This window comes from Danio rerio, chromosome 17, assembly GCF_049306965.1.
Source record: "Danio rerio strain Tuebingen ecotype United States chromosome 17, GRCz12tu, whole genome shotgun sequence".
In the NCBI taxonomy this organism is placed as follows: Eukaryota; Metazoa; Chordata; class Actinopteri; order Cypriniformes; family Danionidae; genus Danio; species Danio rerio.
Genome location: NC_133192.1, coordinates 31,856,918 through 31,876,095, shown reverse-complemented (window position 1 = coordinate 31,876,095; position 19,178 = coordinate 31,856,918). Strand labels below are relative to the sequence as shown.

The following is a 19,178-nucleotide window of genomic DNA, read 5'->3' as shown; positions in this document are numbered from 1 at the left end:
TTTGTCTTAGTCGGGCATCTCCGCTGAGACCAGTCCACTATGGGTGACCCTGCCGGTATCTGTGAAGTACCAGTGGCGAAGCTCTCAGCATCACTGATGCACACAAGCCCTCACAGCACGTCAAGCTGCAAACCACGTGAGGGACCCTAACCTAACCTACCCTAACCTAACAGACACCGCAAATCACTAAACGCATCGAAACTCTCAGAAGAGTCCAGCGACCGACCAGCAACACGAGAACAACCGCTCAGAAAACCTCGACAACCGTGCAGAAAACCACCTGAAACATCCTGAAGACCACCGAGCAAACCAAGAACTTCAAGTCACCAACACCAAGAATCAATAAAAACAACCAATTGATGAAACAAAACATGCAAAAGGAAACTTACTGTGAACTTGCTCTACAACTATGTACACTATATACATACGCAGGCCTGCAGTGTGGTTTGGGACACTGTGGAGACTCAGCGTCTGGCCCTCTTTCTGCTGGGCCTCTCAGGCAGTGGCTCTCCACTGATGTCCACATGGACTCGAGGAGCCATGATGTTTGGTCTGGACCCACATCTGCGTTCTGTAATGAGGATTCGTCCATCAGCCAGCACCGTCTCCTCCATCACAGGACACCTGAGCGCCTCCCACAGCCGCTGCTTGATCTCCAGGCCCAGCTGAAGGCTGTAGGGACGACTCTTGAGCATGGGCTCGACCACAGAGCGGTAGATGTCCTGGTAGGCCTGAACGCTGTAGCCATGGATCGAGAGTGGCTCCTCCTGCTGTCCCACGTCCACTGAAGGCACTGAGGATGCTGGACGGATTTGGGGCAGGACAGCTGCGTTCTTCAGGTGATGCTCCTTCAGACCTGGGGAAGAGATACAGCTGTAAGTATGATCCAACCTGATCACAGCTGCAGGATCCTGAACCGACGGGACACCCTCCAGCAGGAAGTCCTTCAGGTGTGCTGGAAGACTCCTGGTTCGTCTGAGGCGCCGCTGCTCCATGATTATCAACTTTCCAAATCAGACAATCTGGTGAAACTTGTCAAAGTGAAGAGTTGAAAGAGCTCAAGCGATCAGATTCAGAGAGATGTGTTGATGTCGGTGTAAACTCTGGTTGCCGTGGTGACAGAATATTGGAGTCAATTAAATGTAAACAACACTTGATCAGCAGAAAGTCAATCAGAGCAGTAGAGGAGTTCTTCTCTATTGCTTCTCTATTACACATTGTGTCATTTTTACATTATAAATAAGTAAATATAGTGTGAACTAAACAAAATGTGTAATACAGAAACATTAACACTTTCAGTTAAATTTCATTAAAATCAGTTGGGGGTAAGCAGATATCCTGATAATTATAATTATTATTATTTTTTATCATAATCAGATCTAGATCCCAAAACAATAATAAAAACGAAAACATACATACAATTTTGTCTTTTATTTAATTATTTACTTATTTATTTATTTTCATAATCAATTTTAATCAAATTTTGTCGCAATCAAACTTTATTTTACCAAATTTCAAATACGTTTTTTTTTATCTGATCATATTTTTGCATTAATTATTTCATTATTAGATGCTATAAAACAAAATTACACTGTAAATAAAATAATTGTTGACGCTGACAATTAAATATTGACTCAACAAACGACTTCACCATAATAAGCCCCAAACGAAAAAAAAATAAAAAATCCACATTATTAATTTTAGCTGATGGTCTGAAGTAAAAATTACAAATATTCATTCACCAAACATAAAACTGTGCTTTGGAAATTTATCAAACAGAAGTGAAAATAGTATTTGTGTTTGGCGAACAAACCTTGCAGCAAAAGCGCGTGTACGCATGCGCGTGAGAGTCGTTTGTTGGATAAGGTTTAAATTCCAGCGCAGCAATGGCAGAGCTCCTCCGAAACATCATATTCAGGCGATTTCCCTCATCAAAGATATGGTGAGTAGTGAATTCTGTATGTATTGAATCGTTTTTAAGTTTAGCCAAATGCAAGTGTCAGTAATTCCTGACATAAAACGAAAAGCATGGGTATTACGTTAGCCTGCCGCTCCGTCATAATGTTGTACACAACACGTTAACGTTAATTACAGACATTGCTCTGGCTAGTTATATGTTACCGGTTGTCAGTTCTACTGTAGCCTTATTTATTTTCTATAAAACAAAATATTATGTAAAACACAAGCCTCCCTTATTGATTTCAACTTGAAAATATTAAACATTGATTTGGAGTTGTTCTTAAAGGGACAGTTCACCCCCAAATCAAATTGTACTAGTTCACTCAGGCACATGTGGTTTCAAACTTTTGTAAGTTTCTGTCTTCTGTTGAACACTAAATGCCATATTTAGAAAAAAGCTGAAACCTGTAACCATTTATTTCCATAGTAGGAAAAACAAATACTATGGAAGTCGATGGTTACAGGTTTCCAGCTTTCTTTAAAATATTTTCTTTACAGAAGATTGAAAGAAAAACAGGTTTGGAATAAATGAGGGGAGCGTAAATTACGGCAGGATTTTCAGTTCTGTGTGAAAGAAAACCTGTTTTTTGTCTTCTGCTGTTATTTACTCACTGTAAATGATATTTAGAAGCATTGCGGTAAACAAACAGGTGCCTGGCCAAAGTGACATTTTACATATAAATGCGCAATTTACCACATAGCATTCTCACAGTATGGAAAGTATTAACTACTATAGTGTTACTATGCTAATAACTATGTGAACATCCACATTCTGTTATTGTAAAATTACATTTGTGATCCAACAGGAATAGTGTTTTTGAAAATGACACAGTATTATGGTGACATTTGAATATGTATTTGATATAGGCTTAATATTGACATTGCCGTTTTATATTCCTAACATACAGGGCCATTGGAAAACCACAGAGATGCAATGAAGATGGGAATCCTTGTTAGCATCAGGAGCATGATGAAGTTTAAGAGCCCTGTCAACTGTGCTGAATGTCTGCTGTCCTGGAAGAGGAGATGATGGTGCTCGACAATAGGAGACTTTATCAATGCATCTTCTGTGCTTTTGGATTATAGTATCTACTCAACCTGGAATACGATGACTAAATAGGTTCACATGGTAAATATTTGAAACAGATGCAGCTTTATGTGCTTGAAGTTCCTCTTGAAGATTTTTTTTTACTTTTCTTGAAACTTTTGTGAGTTTTTTTCTGTTCTGGAATCATCTGTGTCAACTGGGTAAAGGAACCCATTGTTTAGATTTGATGGTGCTTTTGACGATTTTAATATTCATTTATTAATTTTCCTTCAGCTCCGTCCCCTGTTTATCAGGGGGAGCCACAGCGGAATGAACCGTTCATTGTTTATATGCAAATATATTAGATGTTTAATGTTAATGAATGGGTTTAACCATTAAAAATGTGATTTCATAAGTTCAGATTATCTTTTGTAGAATGAAAGTATCCAGGTGACAACACTAAACAATGGTTAAAGTAACCGCACAAAAATACTCACATTTTATGCTGTTTTTATTTTTTTATTTTATATATTTTTGCAGATATTTGGGACATATATTAAGTACACTTTAGCTCTATGTATTGACCTTATTCCTCACTTCTTTTTGGCTGGAGATTTCCGCTCTCATTCACTTCCATTGATTTTTAGACGTTAAAAACTGTTTGTTATGATGCTTGATGTTGCAAACTGATATTTTCTTAATATATTATTCTGCTTTGTCTGTAGAGTCATAAACACCCTAGTTTGTAGAGCAAGTAGTTTGTCTGTTTTCTGCTGTTTAATATTCCTAGTCATTTCTCCCACAGGGCACTGAATCAGATGTTCTGAAACAAATCGGAAAAACTTCCGCCTTAAAGAATGAGGTCAATAATAGGAGAAATAAAATGCTGGAATTTATAGGGTATACTTTGTTGAAATGTGTAATGTATTTGTTATTCTAAAGTACTTTTACAATAGCGTCTCTTTAATGAAAATAAATAAATAAATAAATAAATGTGGCAGTGTTTAGTGTATTTTGATTTTGTATATTCTATTATTCATTTTCTTTTAGGACAACGAGGAATAAACAATTCAGTAAAGTTGCTTTAGCATCGTTTACCAATATACAATTAACCAATATACATTTTTTAATTAGGTGAAACCGAAAAAGCTTGTTGCACACAATCTAAAACATTCAATTGGGCCAAAAACATGATTGAGCAGACTTGATGGTTTTTTTATTGGCTCAACACATTATTTCTCATTGAGCCAATGTTGACAGGCTGTTGCCACAATTGAATTTAGATGTGACCAGTCACTAGGAAATGAAGTTTGGGGAGTAAATTATATTTAAATTTATTTAAATAAATATTATATTGATTCATTTTTTACAGCGTATAAATAATTAGAATTTATATTTATAACATAATTGTAAATATTATTCAATCAAAAAATTTAATAAATTATTTAAACATTTGTTTTATTTGGTGTATGTTTTATTATTATGATTATTATTATTATGGCTTATTTTATTATAGTTTTATTATAGTTTTAATAGTGCAATTAGTGGTGGGTTGTTTTGAAAATCAGGTTAAAAGGGTAATAATAATTCCAGAATTGTTACTTTTATTTATTAATTATAACTTGATAAAAATCAACAGAATAGAGGAAAAAGAAAAGAATCGCAGCCTCTTTTATATGTATTAAATGACAAATTTATTAATTGATTCATTTATTTAGAATGGTTGCTTCCACGAATCCTGCGACTTCCACATCTTCAGGTGATTCTGATGTAAATCTGCTGTCCAGAATCAGCTGGTTTGTCTTAGTCGGGCATCTCCGCTGAGACCAGTCCACTATGGGTGACCCTGCCGGTATCTGTGAAGTACCAGTGGCGAAGCTCTCAGCATCACTGATGCACACAAGCCCTCACAGCACGTCAAGCTGCAAACCACGTGAGGGACCCTAACCTAACCTACCCTAACCTAACAGACACCGCAAATCACTAAACGCATCGAAACTCTCAGAAGAGTCCAGCGACCGACCAGCAACACGAGAACAACCGCTCAGAAAACCTCGACAACCGTGCAGAAAACCACCTGAAACATCCTGAAGACCACCGAGCAAACCAAGAACTTCAAGTCACCAACACCAAGAATCAATAAAAACAACCAATTGATGAAACAAAACATGCAAAAGGAAACTTACTGTGAACTTGCTCTACAACTATGTACACTATATACATACGCAGGCCTGCAGTGTGGTTTGGGACACTGTGGAGACTCAGCGTCTGGCCCTCTTTCTGCTGGGCCTCTCAGGCAGTGGCTCTCCACTGATGTCCACATGGACTCGAGGAGCCATGATGTTTGGTCTGGACCCACATCTGCGTTCTGTAATGAGGATTCGTCCATCAGCCAGCACCGTCTCCTCCATCACAGGACACCTGAGCGCCTCCCACAGCCGCTGCTTGATCTCCAGGCCCAGCTGAAGGCTGTAGGGACGACTCTTGAGCATGGGCTCGACCACAGAGCGGTAGATGTCCTGGTAGGCCTGAACGCTGTAGCCATGGATCGAGAGTGGCTCCTCCTGCTGTCCCACGTCCACTGAAGGCACTGAGGATGCTGGACGGATTTGGGGCAGGACAGCTGCGTTCTTCAGGTGATGCTCCTTCAGACCTGGGGAAGAGATACAGCTGTAAGTATGATCCAACCTGATCACAGCTGCAGGATCCTGAACCGACGGGACACCCTCCAGCAGGAAGTCCTTCAGGTGTGCTGGAAGACTCCTGGTTCGTCTGAGGCGCCGCTGCTCCATGATTATCAACTTTCCAAATCAGACAATCTGGTGAAACTTGTCAAAGTGAAGAGTTGAAAGAGCTCAAGTGATCAGATTCAGAGAGATGTGTTGATGTCGGTGTAAACTCTGGTTGCCGTGGTGACAGAATATTGGAGTCAATTAAATGTAAACAACACTTGATCAGCAGAAAGTCAATCAGAGCAGTAGAGGAGTTCTTCTCTATTGCTTCTCTATTACACATTGTGTCATTTTTACATTATAAATAAGTAAATATAGTGTGAACTAAACAAAATGTGTAATACAGAAACATTAACACTTTCAGTTAAATTTCATTAAAATCAGTTGGGGGTAAGCAGATATCCTGATAATTATAATTATTATTATTTTTTATCATAATCAGATCTAGATCCCAAAACAATAATAAAAACGAAAACATACATACAATTTTGTCTTTTATTTAATTATTTACTTATTTACTTATTTATTTATTTATTTATTTATTTATTTTCATATTCAATTTTTATCAAATTTTGTTGCAATTAAACTTTATTTAACCAAATTTCAAATACGTTTTTTTATCTGATCACATTTTTGCATGAATTATTTCAATATTAGATTATATAAAACAAAATTACACTGTAAATAAAATAATTGTTGACGCTGACAATTAAATATTGACTCAACAAATGACTTCACAATAATAAGCCCCAAACGAAAAAAAAAATCCACATTATTAATTTTAGCTGTTGGTCTGAAGTAAAAATTACAAATATTCATTCACCAAACATAAAACTGCGCTTTGGAAATTTATCAAACAGAAGTGAAAATAGTATTTGTGTTTGGCGAACAAACCTTGCAGCAAAAGCGCGTGTACGCATGCGCGTGAGAGTCGTTTGTTGGATAAGGTTTAAATTCCAGCGCAGCAATGGCAGAGCTCCTCCGAAACATCATATTCAGGCGATTTCCCTCATCAAAGATATGGTGAGTAGTGAATTCTGTATGTATTGAATCATTTTAAGTTTAGCCAAATGCAAGTCTCAGTAATTCCTGACATCAAACGAAAAGCATGGGTATTACGTTAGCCTGCCGCTCCGTCATAATGTTGTACACAACACGTTAACGTTAATTACAGACATTGCTCTGGCTAGTTATATGTTACCGGTTGTCAGTTCTACTGTAGCCTTATTTATTTTCTATAAAACAAAATATTATGTAAAACACAAGACTCCCTTATTGATTTCAACTTGAAAATATTAAACATTGATTTCCCAGATAGCAAAATACACTCGGGCCAGTTCCGGCTAGATTGTCGCCTGCCGAAGACTTACCCCTCGGCCCAACTCCGGCTGCCGGACTCGGGCCGGATGCCTGTGGACTCACTGCCCGATTCCGGCCCGAATCAAGCGGGCCAGATGCGGCGGCCGTAAGCGAGCCGACGCTGCGCATCCGCGCCGGAATCGGCGCGAGGGTAATGTGCGCTGCGGCCCGGAGCTGGCGCGACTCCGTATTTATACACCTTATAAAACCTTTTGGTATTACATTGGTACTTAATATATGGTATTACAACCATTTGAATTTATACAACAGCAAACACAGGCTATAATGTAAACACAAAGTGTAAGCACTGTGTTTAACCTTTGAATAAAGTGCAAACTGCATACACATTCTGTAACGAAAATAATCAGACAAATGACAAAATAAATAAATGTTAAACGTTTATTAATTGCAAGAAAAAAATAGTACTAAAATTTTATAAATAATTTTGTAGTGCACAAGAATATCAATATAAAAACAACAATAAAACAACACATTAAAGACACAGAAAGATTTAAACAAAAAATCTAAAAATTACACACAAACACAGATGTTTTTAAAACAACCCTGTTTTCCCAATAGACTTGAATTAAAAATTTGTACAAACAGCTAAATTTTATATAAACCTAAATATAGAAACCAATTTAAGATATAGCAAGAAACATCTTAAAAATACCAATGACAATCCGTAAAATATCCAAGTCAAACTTGTAAAAAGTACTGCAGAATTCTGAAGAAACATCTTGAAACATTTTTTAATAAAACATTAAAATAATAATAAACAAACAAATATATATATATATATATATATATATATATATATATATATATATATATATATATATAAATAATTGCAGAAGTATAAAGTCAAACTTATTTTTAAATAAACTTGAACAAAATCAATTGCACAAACAGCAAGACATGAGTGAGATGATTATACATTTCATATATATACACGTCTTGTGCAATTTTATATTTATAATTTTATTTGTATTACGTTTATTAAAAATGTATCAAGATGTTTCTTCAGAATTTGGCGCACACACATACATACATACCTACATACCATACATATATACACACACACACACACACACACACACATATATATACATATACATATATATATATATATATATATATACATATACATATATATATATATATATATACACATATATATACACATATATACATATACATATATATATATATATATACATATATATATATATATATATATATATACATATACATATACATATATATATATACATATATATATATATATATATATATATACACATATACATATATACATATACATATACATATATATACATATACATATATATACATATACATATATATACATATACATATATATATATATATATATATATATATATATATATATATATATATATATATAAATATATAAATATATATATAAATGCAAATGAAAGAAACAAATTGTTCAAGTATCAGGGAACATCCTAATACACTTAAAATGTTGTTTAAAAAATAAAACAAAATAGTGATGTAGACATTTGACACATTAGCTTTCTCTTCTTTCTTCCTCCATCCCTGTCACGGGCAAGTTGTAGCTACCTTGTAATGCATTTTTCCACTTTATCAGTGGCGTGGTATGGACATTTGTCCTCACTCCATCTGTGATTAAAAGATAAACAGATAATTAGTAGTGAACAAGTACTAATGTAAAAAAAAAAGAAAAAATTAGGAAAAAAGTAGGCTACCTACGAAGCAAAAAAAACAATAAAAAAAAAAACAAATAAACTTAAAACACTTTGAAATTAGCAAGAGCTTGAACTTACCAGTTTCTTCATTTGTTCAGGCTGCTCCTTTAGTTGATTTTCAAGCTTTTCCAAATCAAATTGACCAAAGGAAGGTCAAATGTGTTTACATCTGGAATTTCATCACGTCTGTTTTGGTTTTGTGAGAATCAGGCCCAGCTGCTGCTTTATGACGTTGCATGATTTTAAAACTTCAGTCAGTCGTGCTAAAAAAGAAAAATAACAGATTAGTATAAATCAACCTGTAGCTTATTCTCATACAACTTCTGTAAATACAACAGTGGGTTAGACACTGCTGATATTCTCTAGTTGATCTTTACTTTCTAGCTGCATTAAACCTTAACAAATTTAGTGATGTCTTCAATTCTTACAAAGACATCACGAGATGCAATAAGTTATGTCTTTATCTCAAACTGCACTAGAACAAAGACTGTAAATGTTCATAGGTGTACTGCAGGAGTGTCCAAACATTTTTTCCCCAATTTCTGTTTAACGGAGAGTTAAACATTTTTTTCCACACATTTCTAAACATATTAGTTTTAGTAACTCATTTCTAATAACTGATTTATTTTATCTTTGCCATGATGACAGTAAATAATATTTGACTAGATATTTTTAAGACACTTCTATACAGCTTAAAGTGACATTTAAAGGCTTAACTAGGTTAATCAAGTTAACTAGTCAAGGTAATTAGGCAAGTTATTTTATAACAATGGTTTGTTCTGAAGACTTAAGGGGCTAATAATTTTGACCTTAAAATGGTTCATAAAAAAATTTAAACCGCTTTTTATTCTAGCCGAAATAAAACATAAGTCTTTCTCCAACATCATTTGGGAAATATTTAAAAAAGAAGAAATACATCAATGAGGGGCTAATAATTCAGACTTCAACTGTGTGTAGACAGACAGACAGACAGACAGACAGACAGACAGATAGACAGATAGACAGATAGATAGATATAGATAGATAGATAGATCATAACAAGAACTGCTGCTTAATTGAATGCATGTAATAGCGACACCCGGTGGTTATTTATTGAATTACGTTCATTTTTGTATAGCGGGCCAGATTCTATTGATATTTATAAAAAGCCTCGCGGGCTGCAGATGGCCCGCGGGCCGTAGTTTGGACACGCCTGGTGTACTGGAATGTACAGTATCTGTGCATCTTCATGGTGGTCTTAAGATTTCTGCCATAGTCATTGATGGTGATGGTACTTGAGGTGCTGCATTGATTTCTGAAATCTTCATACCTGCCTTTTATCCAGCCTCTTTGTTCCAAGTAATTTTTCTTCATCACGGTATAGATGCGTCTATACTGTCCCTTAATCAGATACATGTACAAAACAAAACATCACTTTAGTATAGTGCCAGGTTAAAACTCACAGGTTGTAATAGATCAATGGCAATGTTGACAGTATGTGTTTAAAATAATTGCAAACAAACCTGTTCTGTCTTGAGATGTATGACAGGCAATCATCGTCCTCATCTGTCTACCAGTCAGAAATCACAGTTGCATGTGGATGTTTTAGTCGAGCTTCCTCATATGCATCTATAATAAAACATCACATTGTTAACCTCCAGTAAAGAAAAGTTCAAATCCTGAAATACTATCAAAGTTAATTAATGCATATAATACCTATAGTGTAAATAATCAGTACACAGAAGGTTGCACAAGATTTATTCGGAGATTCATGCAGAGTGACAGCCTTATGAATCTGAGACATAGATTTGTAAGATGGCCGAGCACATGCATTATTCTGTACCCATGAAGATTAACCTACCATTGTGAAAAATTTTGATGATGACAGCCAATAACAATAAACCATTTCAGCTGTTTGTGAAGCAATTAGTAATGTAATGTCTGAAAAGCTCAATCTATGTTGAAAATGTATCAGCAGTTTACAGCTTATAATGGACTTTTAGCACACAACTATAGCATGCCTATTCACGTTCAAAAGAGTGTGCCATTGACTTCTTTGGTCGTGATGTACTGCAAAATGATCTCACTAACCTTTGTTAAACAAGAACAATGAGACTTAACCAACAAATATTGTTACCCATTCATTTAAATCAGAATTTATCACTGTCAATAACATAAAAAACAAACAAAAAAAACATCAAAATCTGCTTTAAGACGTTCAGTTTTACATTAACTGACCATTACAGCTTGAACAAAAGATATAATTGATTCACATAGGCTAACACATATGAATTAAAGTGCATAGTAATATATTTCTCTTGGATAATTTAAAGAGAATAGTAAATCGTCGAGTTTCGATCACTTTTCGTGACTAACTGCATAAACAAGATAAACAATAATATTTTATTAATCCAAAACGATTAGTTTTTATTTACACAATGACAGAATTAATACTGTTGGATAAGTAAACGCCTGTACAATGATTTTTTTCAACATCCACGGTACTTTATAATGTTAAATCAGGAAAAAAACACGTTTTGCCAAGTTAGTTAATGGATTCGTCTACAGAAACTTTCTTTAACGCAAAGTTAGCATACACACAAATTCGTTTCATGTTTCTTTAAAATAATTAAAATAGTTTTCAGTTACTACACACGTTACAATCTAACATTGTGTTAAAGGAAAATGAACTTTCAGGCTGTTTGTAACTGTTAGCGTTAGCATACATTAGCTCCAGTCGTGTTTCTTAAAGCAAGTTACATTTCGTATCAAACTGTTTTAAATTACTAAACGCTGTTACAACCAAACACCGTGGAAATGTTTTAAGCTCTAAATTCGCTAATTATACAGTACACACGCAGTAAAAAGCTTACCTTTCTGACCGGGATCCACGTGAAGTCTTTAAAAAAACCAAACTTTTTCTTCTTGTGATCTTCGTGCCATGGTGGTTGACAAACAGCTTTTTGGAGCATTACCGCCACCGTCTGGATTGGAGTGTGGATCATGAGTTTAGTCACGCATGTGTTTATGAAACCAACTTCTGCTTTAAAACAAAAACAGTCAGCACAGGAGCGTGCTATCTCAAAATTAAGCGAATTTTACATAGTTTTTCTCTAGATGACATGTATAATCTATTTATAAATAATATTGTTTTGTTTGCGTCTAAACATTGCGACCATCCACACTAAATATTCTTTTTTTTTTTTTTTTTTGCTATCGTACCATGAATATTTTCTCAAATTATCATTAAACGTGGAGCTAACAGATTACTAGTTAAAATAAGAACTTAATCGGTTGCCATCAGCCTTAATCGGTTGCCATATGGTTGACCGGAATCGGGCCAGTGCTTTACAGCCGCATCACAACCGCATGTGCGCGAGCGAGCTGCGGGCCGCACTCGGCCCGGATAACACTCGCCGATGCCGAGTCGGAGCCGGAGGCGCCGGAGGGCAGCCGAGCTCGGGCCGATTACTGCCTGCTATCTGGGTTGGAGTTGTTCTTAAAGGGACAGTTCACCCCCAAATCAAATTGTACTAGTTCACTCAGGCACATGTGGTTTCAAACTTTTGTAAGTTTCTGTCTTCTGTTGAACACTAAATGCCATATTTAGAAAAAAGCTGAAACCTGTAACCATTTATTTCCGTAGTAGGAAAAACAAATACTATGGAAGTCGATGGTTACAGGTTTCCAGCTTTCTTTAAAATATTTTCTTTACAGAAGATTGAAAGAAAAACAGGTTTGGAATAAATGAAGGGAGCGTACATTACGGCAGGATTTTCAGTTCTGTGTGAAAGAAAACCTGTTTTTTGTCTTCTGCTGTTATTTACTTAAAATGTAAAGTATATAGGGGTGTTTTAAAAATCTATTGATATAAAAAGAATTAGAAACATTATAAAGATGACAGATTGAAAGTCTTGTTTATAACACTTCTTAATGTTTCTTAAACTGGAATGATATACAATGCATATGTTACAGTAACCTGAATGCATTATTAATGTAAAATAATGCAAAATGTTCACGTCAAAAGGAACATTTATTCTGTTAATAATTGTATCAGTACATTTTTTAAGCTCACACGTGCTCACACACAGGTTTGTTTTTGAGAATTGTGGAGACGCTTACCGGCCATTTTATTAGATACACCTGTCCAACTGCTCGATAATGCAAATTTTAAATCCCCTTTCTGATCACATGGCAGCAACTCAATGTGTTTAGGCAAGTAGACGTGATCAAAATGGTTCAGGCTGGTGGTGGTGGTGTAATGGTGGGGGGGATATTTTTGAACATGACAAAGAGTTTACTGTACTCAAATGGCCTCCACAGTCACCAGATCCCAACTCAGTAGAGCACCTTTGGTATGTGGTGAATGGGAGATTCACATCATAAATGTGCAGTACTAATGCTACTCAGAATGTACCTAGTACAAGTAAGGTGTACCTAATAAAGTGGCCGGTGAGTTTAGTGTACAAGCTGCATTTTCTATTGCCCTACACCCAACCCTATCCCTAAACTCAACTCTTACAGGAACTGTTTTACTTTCTGAAGTCATTCTGTATAATTTATAAGCTCTTTGAGAAATGAGAACATCAGCAATGTCCTCATAATCCACCACCTTCTTTTAATATGTGTCATACACATGTAGTTATACAGATTTTTGAACTGAGATGTCACAAAAACATGTACACACAAAAAAATGAGGGTGCATTATCACATTTTTTGTATTTATTGTCAGAAAAAAAAACCTTCTAAATTACAAAATATTTATTTGGAAGAAATATCTTTAGGCCTTTATAGTTTGCATCATATATTAACTCTCAAAAACAGTGAGTGTGTGAGGGTTAGAAAGAGAAATAGATATTATTTCGCCCTCTAGTGTTCATAGAGGGGTACAGCAAAACAAAATCAATAACAAGCAGAGATCTGAAATGTATAAGTACTTTAATAACATTACGCTCTCCACACGCATCACAGAACACGCCAAATACTGCTACAAAAATACTCTTTTCTACAAAATACTTCAATCAGTTTTTAAACACTTCATAGCTGCATCGAGCTGACGTTAAAAGATCCGACTGTGACAGAAAAACAATTAAAACGTCAAACAATAAAACATAGAAAGATAAAAACATAGAAAGGACACAGTAAATAAATACATTTTAAACAATAATAAAATAATTGGAGTTAATCCTGTTTTGAGTGTGTTAATATGCAGGTTTTCCTGTATGAGCTTAAAAAAAACAACACCAAGCAAGCAGAATATTTACAGCACTTCCTGTGCATTATGTACAGAGATAATGTTATATACAGACAGCACACTTGATAAGACCAAAGTGATGGAGTCTTTGAGCTTTGACGGTCATATGTGTTTTCCTGTGAGGAAAAAGAGAGGATGGTCCTCTTTGGCATTTGCGGTCTGAAACTCATCGCTTAGACGAAACCGCCATTCGTCCTCCAGTTCCAGCCGCACCACAGTCTGGCGCAGTGAGCTCCGGTTAGGACAGATCACACACAGAGTCGCTCCTACAGTAGCAAAGAGCAAATAAACAGAGGGTTTTCCAGTGTTTATCACAGTGTTACACAGGCAAGCAGAAAGTCGGAGCTTTAGTTTATCTCCTGTGTCTTTACCTTTCAGGAACTGGAACTTTTTAAGGAATCCAGGAGTCACAAAGGAGTCACAGAAGTATAAGAGAAGGCCACTAAAGAGCAGTCCGGTAGTGCTAAAGTTGATGGAGTGAGGTCTGGAGCTGACAAAGCAAACTGTCACCTGGAAACAGGCACGCACGCACGCGCACACACACACACACACAAACACACAAAACATTTATTTACAATCATGTGATAATAAGCGAACAGATGTGCTTGTTTTCCATGCTGTATAATGGCTTTATTCTGTATCATTTGCTGCTTTAAATGCTTCAACTCTTTAAAGCAGGGAGCATTTTGGTTGGTTGCATGTTTTTTTGTCTATCAGCGGGAAACTAAATCCTGAAAGTGATTCAAAAGATACTGTAGTGCTGAATAATTTATAGTTATGTTGCAAACTCTCCCATTGTTCTATATTTACAATAATTTTAAAAACTGTTTTATTTATTTGTCATCCATCCAGTGAACACCTCTATATACACTCACCAACCACTTTATTAGGTACAATTGCTTGGTAACACAAATTTCTTATCAGCCAATCACATGGCAGCAACTCAATGCATTTAGGCATATAGACCTGGTCAAGACGATCTGCTGCAGTTCAAATAGAGCATCAGAATGGGGAAGAAAGATGATTTAAGTCACTTTGAGAATGGTCTAAGAAACAGAAGATATTCAGTTAGTGGCAGTTCTGTTGGCGCAAATGCCTTGTTGATGCCAGAGGACCCCTTGAGTACCTTATAACGGAGTATCGTTGCTGACCTTGTCTATGCCTTAATGACCACGGTGTACCTATCTTCTAAAGGCTGCTTCCAGCAGGATAACACACCATGTCATAAAGCACAAATCATCTCAGGCTGGTTTCTTGATCATGACAATGAGTTCACTGTACTTAAATGGCCTCCAGAGTCACCAGATCTCAATCCAATAGAGAGGTGGAACAGGAGATTCGCATTATAGATGTGCAGCTGACAAATCTGCAGCAACTGCATAATGCTATCTTGTCAATATGGACCAAAATCTCTGAGGAATACTTTCAGTACCTTGTTGAATCTATGCCAAGTAGGATTACGCCAGCTCTGAAGGCAAAAGTGGGTCCAACCCAGTACTAGTATGGTGTACCTAATAAAGTGGCCGGTGAGTGTATTTGCTTTTTTTGGAAGTTGATTTTGGTAGATGTTTGGTGCGTGTTGCATTCCCAAAATACACATTAAAAGCAACCCACACTCAAATGCAGTGATTTGTTGTAGAGCACTATTAACTGTAAAACAAGGCGCTAAAATTGCTAAATCATGAGCTGCTAGGGTTAAAAGAACACATTGCCAAGCTTCACTCTTAAACAGGCAGTGCAGGATTTCATGTTTGCTAATTATACTAAGCCATATTGTGATTTCAGTTTTATTTCACACAGGTCTACATTGTTTTTCTTTTTAAATAGTATAGTAAAGTACCTCTGGTCCAAGGTTTAAGTAGCAGTCCACAGAGAGGATGGGGTGGCTGTAGTTCTGGGCACTAAGGGGGAAGAGGCGATGGCTGGTGTGCTGAAGGTATTTCTCCAGCAGTAGTTGAGCTGGTGTGGCCAAAAACACATGCTTGCTGTCTGGAGCACAGATGTATTGAGATGGCTGGATTGTGGTGGGGACGTCTGTCATCTGTGGAGGATTCAGAAAAATCATTTAATTGGATGAAATCATACGAAATAGATCTCTACAGTAAAATGGACTTGGATGTTGGCTAGAACTTACCTTGGTCTTGATGATGAAGGTGCCATATCCACCAATGGCAATCTGCTTCTTCATCACACTGAAGTTGTTGAACCTGCAGATGAGGAGTCCCGCACTGTGTACTCGCAGGTTGAAGTCCACATCATCACATGTGAAACTATTGTAGACAGAGTTGAATGGAACATGTCAATAGTTATACAATAATGCTGGATTAACTAATGAAATTAGTTCTTAGGACTAACCGGTTCTGGTTGTACTGTACATTCTGTGTGAGGTCCACGTTAAGTAAGAGGAAGTCGTGGAGGTGTCCACGTGAGAAGGGCTCTTTTTGGCATCCAGCAACTCCTCCACGACTGGACCACTTCCTCATGCCGCATAAACCATACTGAGTGATATCTGGAGAAGACTCCATGTGCTGAAGAACCTGTTTCAAGGACACATTTCTTTCGGTCTCGGTGGTGCCGCTGAAAACATACAGACACAGGATTACGGATAAATGATAAGGATGGATCAATATTTAGTTTGATAAAGTCTGGTCTGTAATCTTAAAACTGGAATTTAAAAAATGTTTATTTAATCTTTTTTACACATTAATAATAATAATAATAATAATAATAATAATAACAATAATAGAGATTACATTTACATTTAGTCAATAAGCAGACGCTTTTATCCATATACAAAAACAAATTTCTAGCTAATACAAATAGTTTAACCTTCTGGTTGGTTATTTTAGACCGAAAAATACTGGTTTTTGAATTAAAAAAATGACAGAATCATTGGAATGGTCCCCATTCCAATGATTCGAGCTTGCTAAGTGGTTCTAGAAAAAAAAAATAGTAACAGTTGTGGTCTTAGCGGTCAAATGACTGCCATATGGCATGAATGGGAAATAATAAATAAAATATCAACATTCAGAGAATATTATGTCTGCAAAAATACAAATCCACCATTTAAAACTCAATGGGGACACACTAAAGTAACAAGAATGTAAAATAGACTAAAGTGGAATGAACCACCAACTTATTCAGCACATGTTTTACACTGTGGATGCCCTTCCAGCCACAACCCTGGAAAACATCCATACACACTCATTCATACTCGCACACTACAGCCAATTTTAGCTTATCAATTTAACTTATACTACATGTCTTTGGACATGTGGGAGAAACCTGAGCACCCGGAGGAAACCCATACGAATATGGGGAGAACATGCTCCACACAGAAACGCAACTGACCCAGCCAAGGCTCAAACTAGTGACCTTCTTGCTGTGAGGCAATCGTGCTACCCACTGCGCCACAGTGACGCCCTGAAAAAATATTATTAAAGAAAAACATATTTGATTGTACTAGAAAAAAAGTGAGTATTTTACAGGCGGTTATCCCTTTTTGACCGGCTGAGACCACTAGTGTAGTTCACAAACAAGGTTTAATTGTCAGTGCAACAGCCTAGTGGTTAGCGCGCTGACATATGGTGCAGTAGCACTTCAGGGCACTCTGAGTTCGAATCCTGGCTCAAGGACATTTCCCATCCCCACCCCTCTCTCTCTCTCCCACTTTGCTTCCTGTCTGAAATACTGTGCTATCAACTTAATAAAGGCCAAAAATAAATCTTTAAAAAACTAATAAGGTTTAAATAAAAACTAATAATTTTTACAATAATTATATATATAAAATAATATTACAATTTATACACACACACACACACACACACACACACACACACACACACACACACACACACACACACGCACACACACGCACACACACACACACACACACACACACACACACACAAAAGTCAAATCTCTCTCTCTCTCTCTCTCTAATAACACAATAAGATAAAACATTTGTTACATTTATTAGAAATAAACATATATAATAATATATAACAAACCACAAAATTTAGCACCTTTTTGGATCAACATCAACACTGTTCCACATGACACAGGAATCATCTGCGAGGATGATGAAGGGCCAGACGTCTTGTGGTCGATTGCCATGCTCTACTCGTCTACTTCGCTCTAATTCCAGGTTATGATAGGAGAGCTCTTTAATCAGAAAGTGAGCTGCTCCTGAGAATGTGGGAGAGAAGGCAAATTTATTAGACCTCGCAATGACAACAGCATGACCAGTATAATCTACTGATGGTTACCTATTCCTGCTCCATTGAAGACAGTGGGCAGGACGAGCATTATATGGTTGGGCCAGTATTTCTTGTATACGGCCATCTCATACTCTTTAATCACTAGAATGTGCAGATGGGTGGCTCCTTCCATGGCATGATAAAGATTAAACAGGCCGTGTTCGTGCCGACCAGTTGTAGGTGTGAAAATTGGACTTTTGATAGCATCTGGACTCTGCAAGCATTAAAATTAGATTTTAGTCACTAAATGTCTGGGACTAGTCAAGCTTAGTCAGCTAAGCTCTTTGAGGCCATTTTTATCATACACTCACGACACATTTGGTTTTTATTAGTTCAAGGCTGGTCATTACCCAGTCAGAAGTAAGTGGCAGTCTCATGCTCTCTAACTGGCCTCCTGATTGGCTGAAAGAGAAGTGGTGCTCTTTAGATTTGGGAATGATAAAGTAGAGCTGGATTTCCTCTCCCAGTAGAAGGTGAGAGAAGGTAAAGGCATGAAGGGTGGACTCGTACAGCTGCAAACAGAAAATGAACACCCCAAAATGAAGTCTGAACAAATTATATGCATAAAAATAAGGTTTTTCTGTTTATAGCCAAACAGTAAATGATAATCTACCATCAAACTGTCTTTGGCCAATCAGAATGAAGTACTGAAGAGAGCTGTTAGATAAAAGGACTCACCTGATACTGTGGATTGAAACCCATATACTGGTGACACTGTTCACAATGATGATATGTGTTGTATGCTGCATATTTAGAAAGTTTGATCCGTGTTGTTCGTCTGCGTAAATAAACATCTTCCTGCCGCCTGGAGTTTCCATCTAAAGAGGTAAAGATGATTTGAATAATACTTAGCTA

General features: G+C 36.5%; 1 protein-coding gene and 2 long non-coding RNA genes across 4 annotated transcripts in view; 1 reads left to right on the top strand and 2 right to left on the bottom strand.

The window, feature by feature from the left end:
- Positions 1–6,636: 6,636 nt before the first annotated feature.
- Positions 6,637–15,685, top strand: LOC137488112 (uncharacterized). Its single transcript, XR_011010176.1, has 2 exons — positions 6,637–6,741; positions 14,443–15,685. It is a non-coding gene; the product is annotated as an uncharacterized lncRNA (long non-coding RNA).
- Positions 8,706–11,739, bottom strand: LOC137490541 (uncharacterized). Of its 2 annotated transcripts, XR_011010177.2 has the most exons (5): positions 11,684–11,739; positions 10,334–10,439; positions 10,141–10,211; positions 8,910–9,094; positions 8,706–8,745 (listed from the first exon to the last, which is right to left on the bottom strand). It is a non-coding gene; the product is annotated as an uncharacterized lncRNA (long non-coding RNA). The 2 variants fall into 2 exon arrangements; XR_012393464.1 differs by lacking the exon at positions 8,706–8,745 and having other exon boundaries at positions 8,980–9,094; positions 10,145–10,211.
- The window catches only part of greb1 (growth regulating estrogen receptor binding 1), a 45,444-nt gene continuing 39,997 nt past the window's right edge, over positions 13,732–19,178 (bottom strand). The window contains exons 24-32 of the mRNA XM_005158817.6: positions 19,002–19,141; positions 18,674–18,835; positions 18,333–18,537; positions 18,090–18,252; positions 16,420–16,641; positions 16,199–16,334; positions 15,905–16,105; positions 14,436–14,574; positions 13,732–14,330 (exon numbers count right to left, since the gene is read on the bottom strand). Coding sequence (XP_005158874.2) covers positions 14,167–14,330; positions 14,436–14,574; positions 15,905–16,105; positions 16,199–16,334; positions 16,420–16,641; positions 18,090–18,252; positions 18,333–18,537; positions 18,674–18,835; positions 19,002–19,141 — 1,532 coding nt within the window. The 3' untranslated portion in view covers positions 13,732–14,166. The remainder of the gene's footprint in view (positions 14,331–14,435; positions 14,575–15,904; positions 16,106–16,198; positions 16,335–16,419; positions 16,642–18,089; positions 18,253–18,332; positions 18,538–18,673; positions 18,836–19,001; positions 19,142–19,178) is intronic.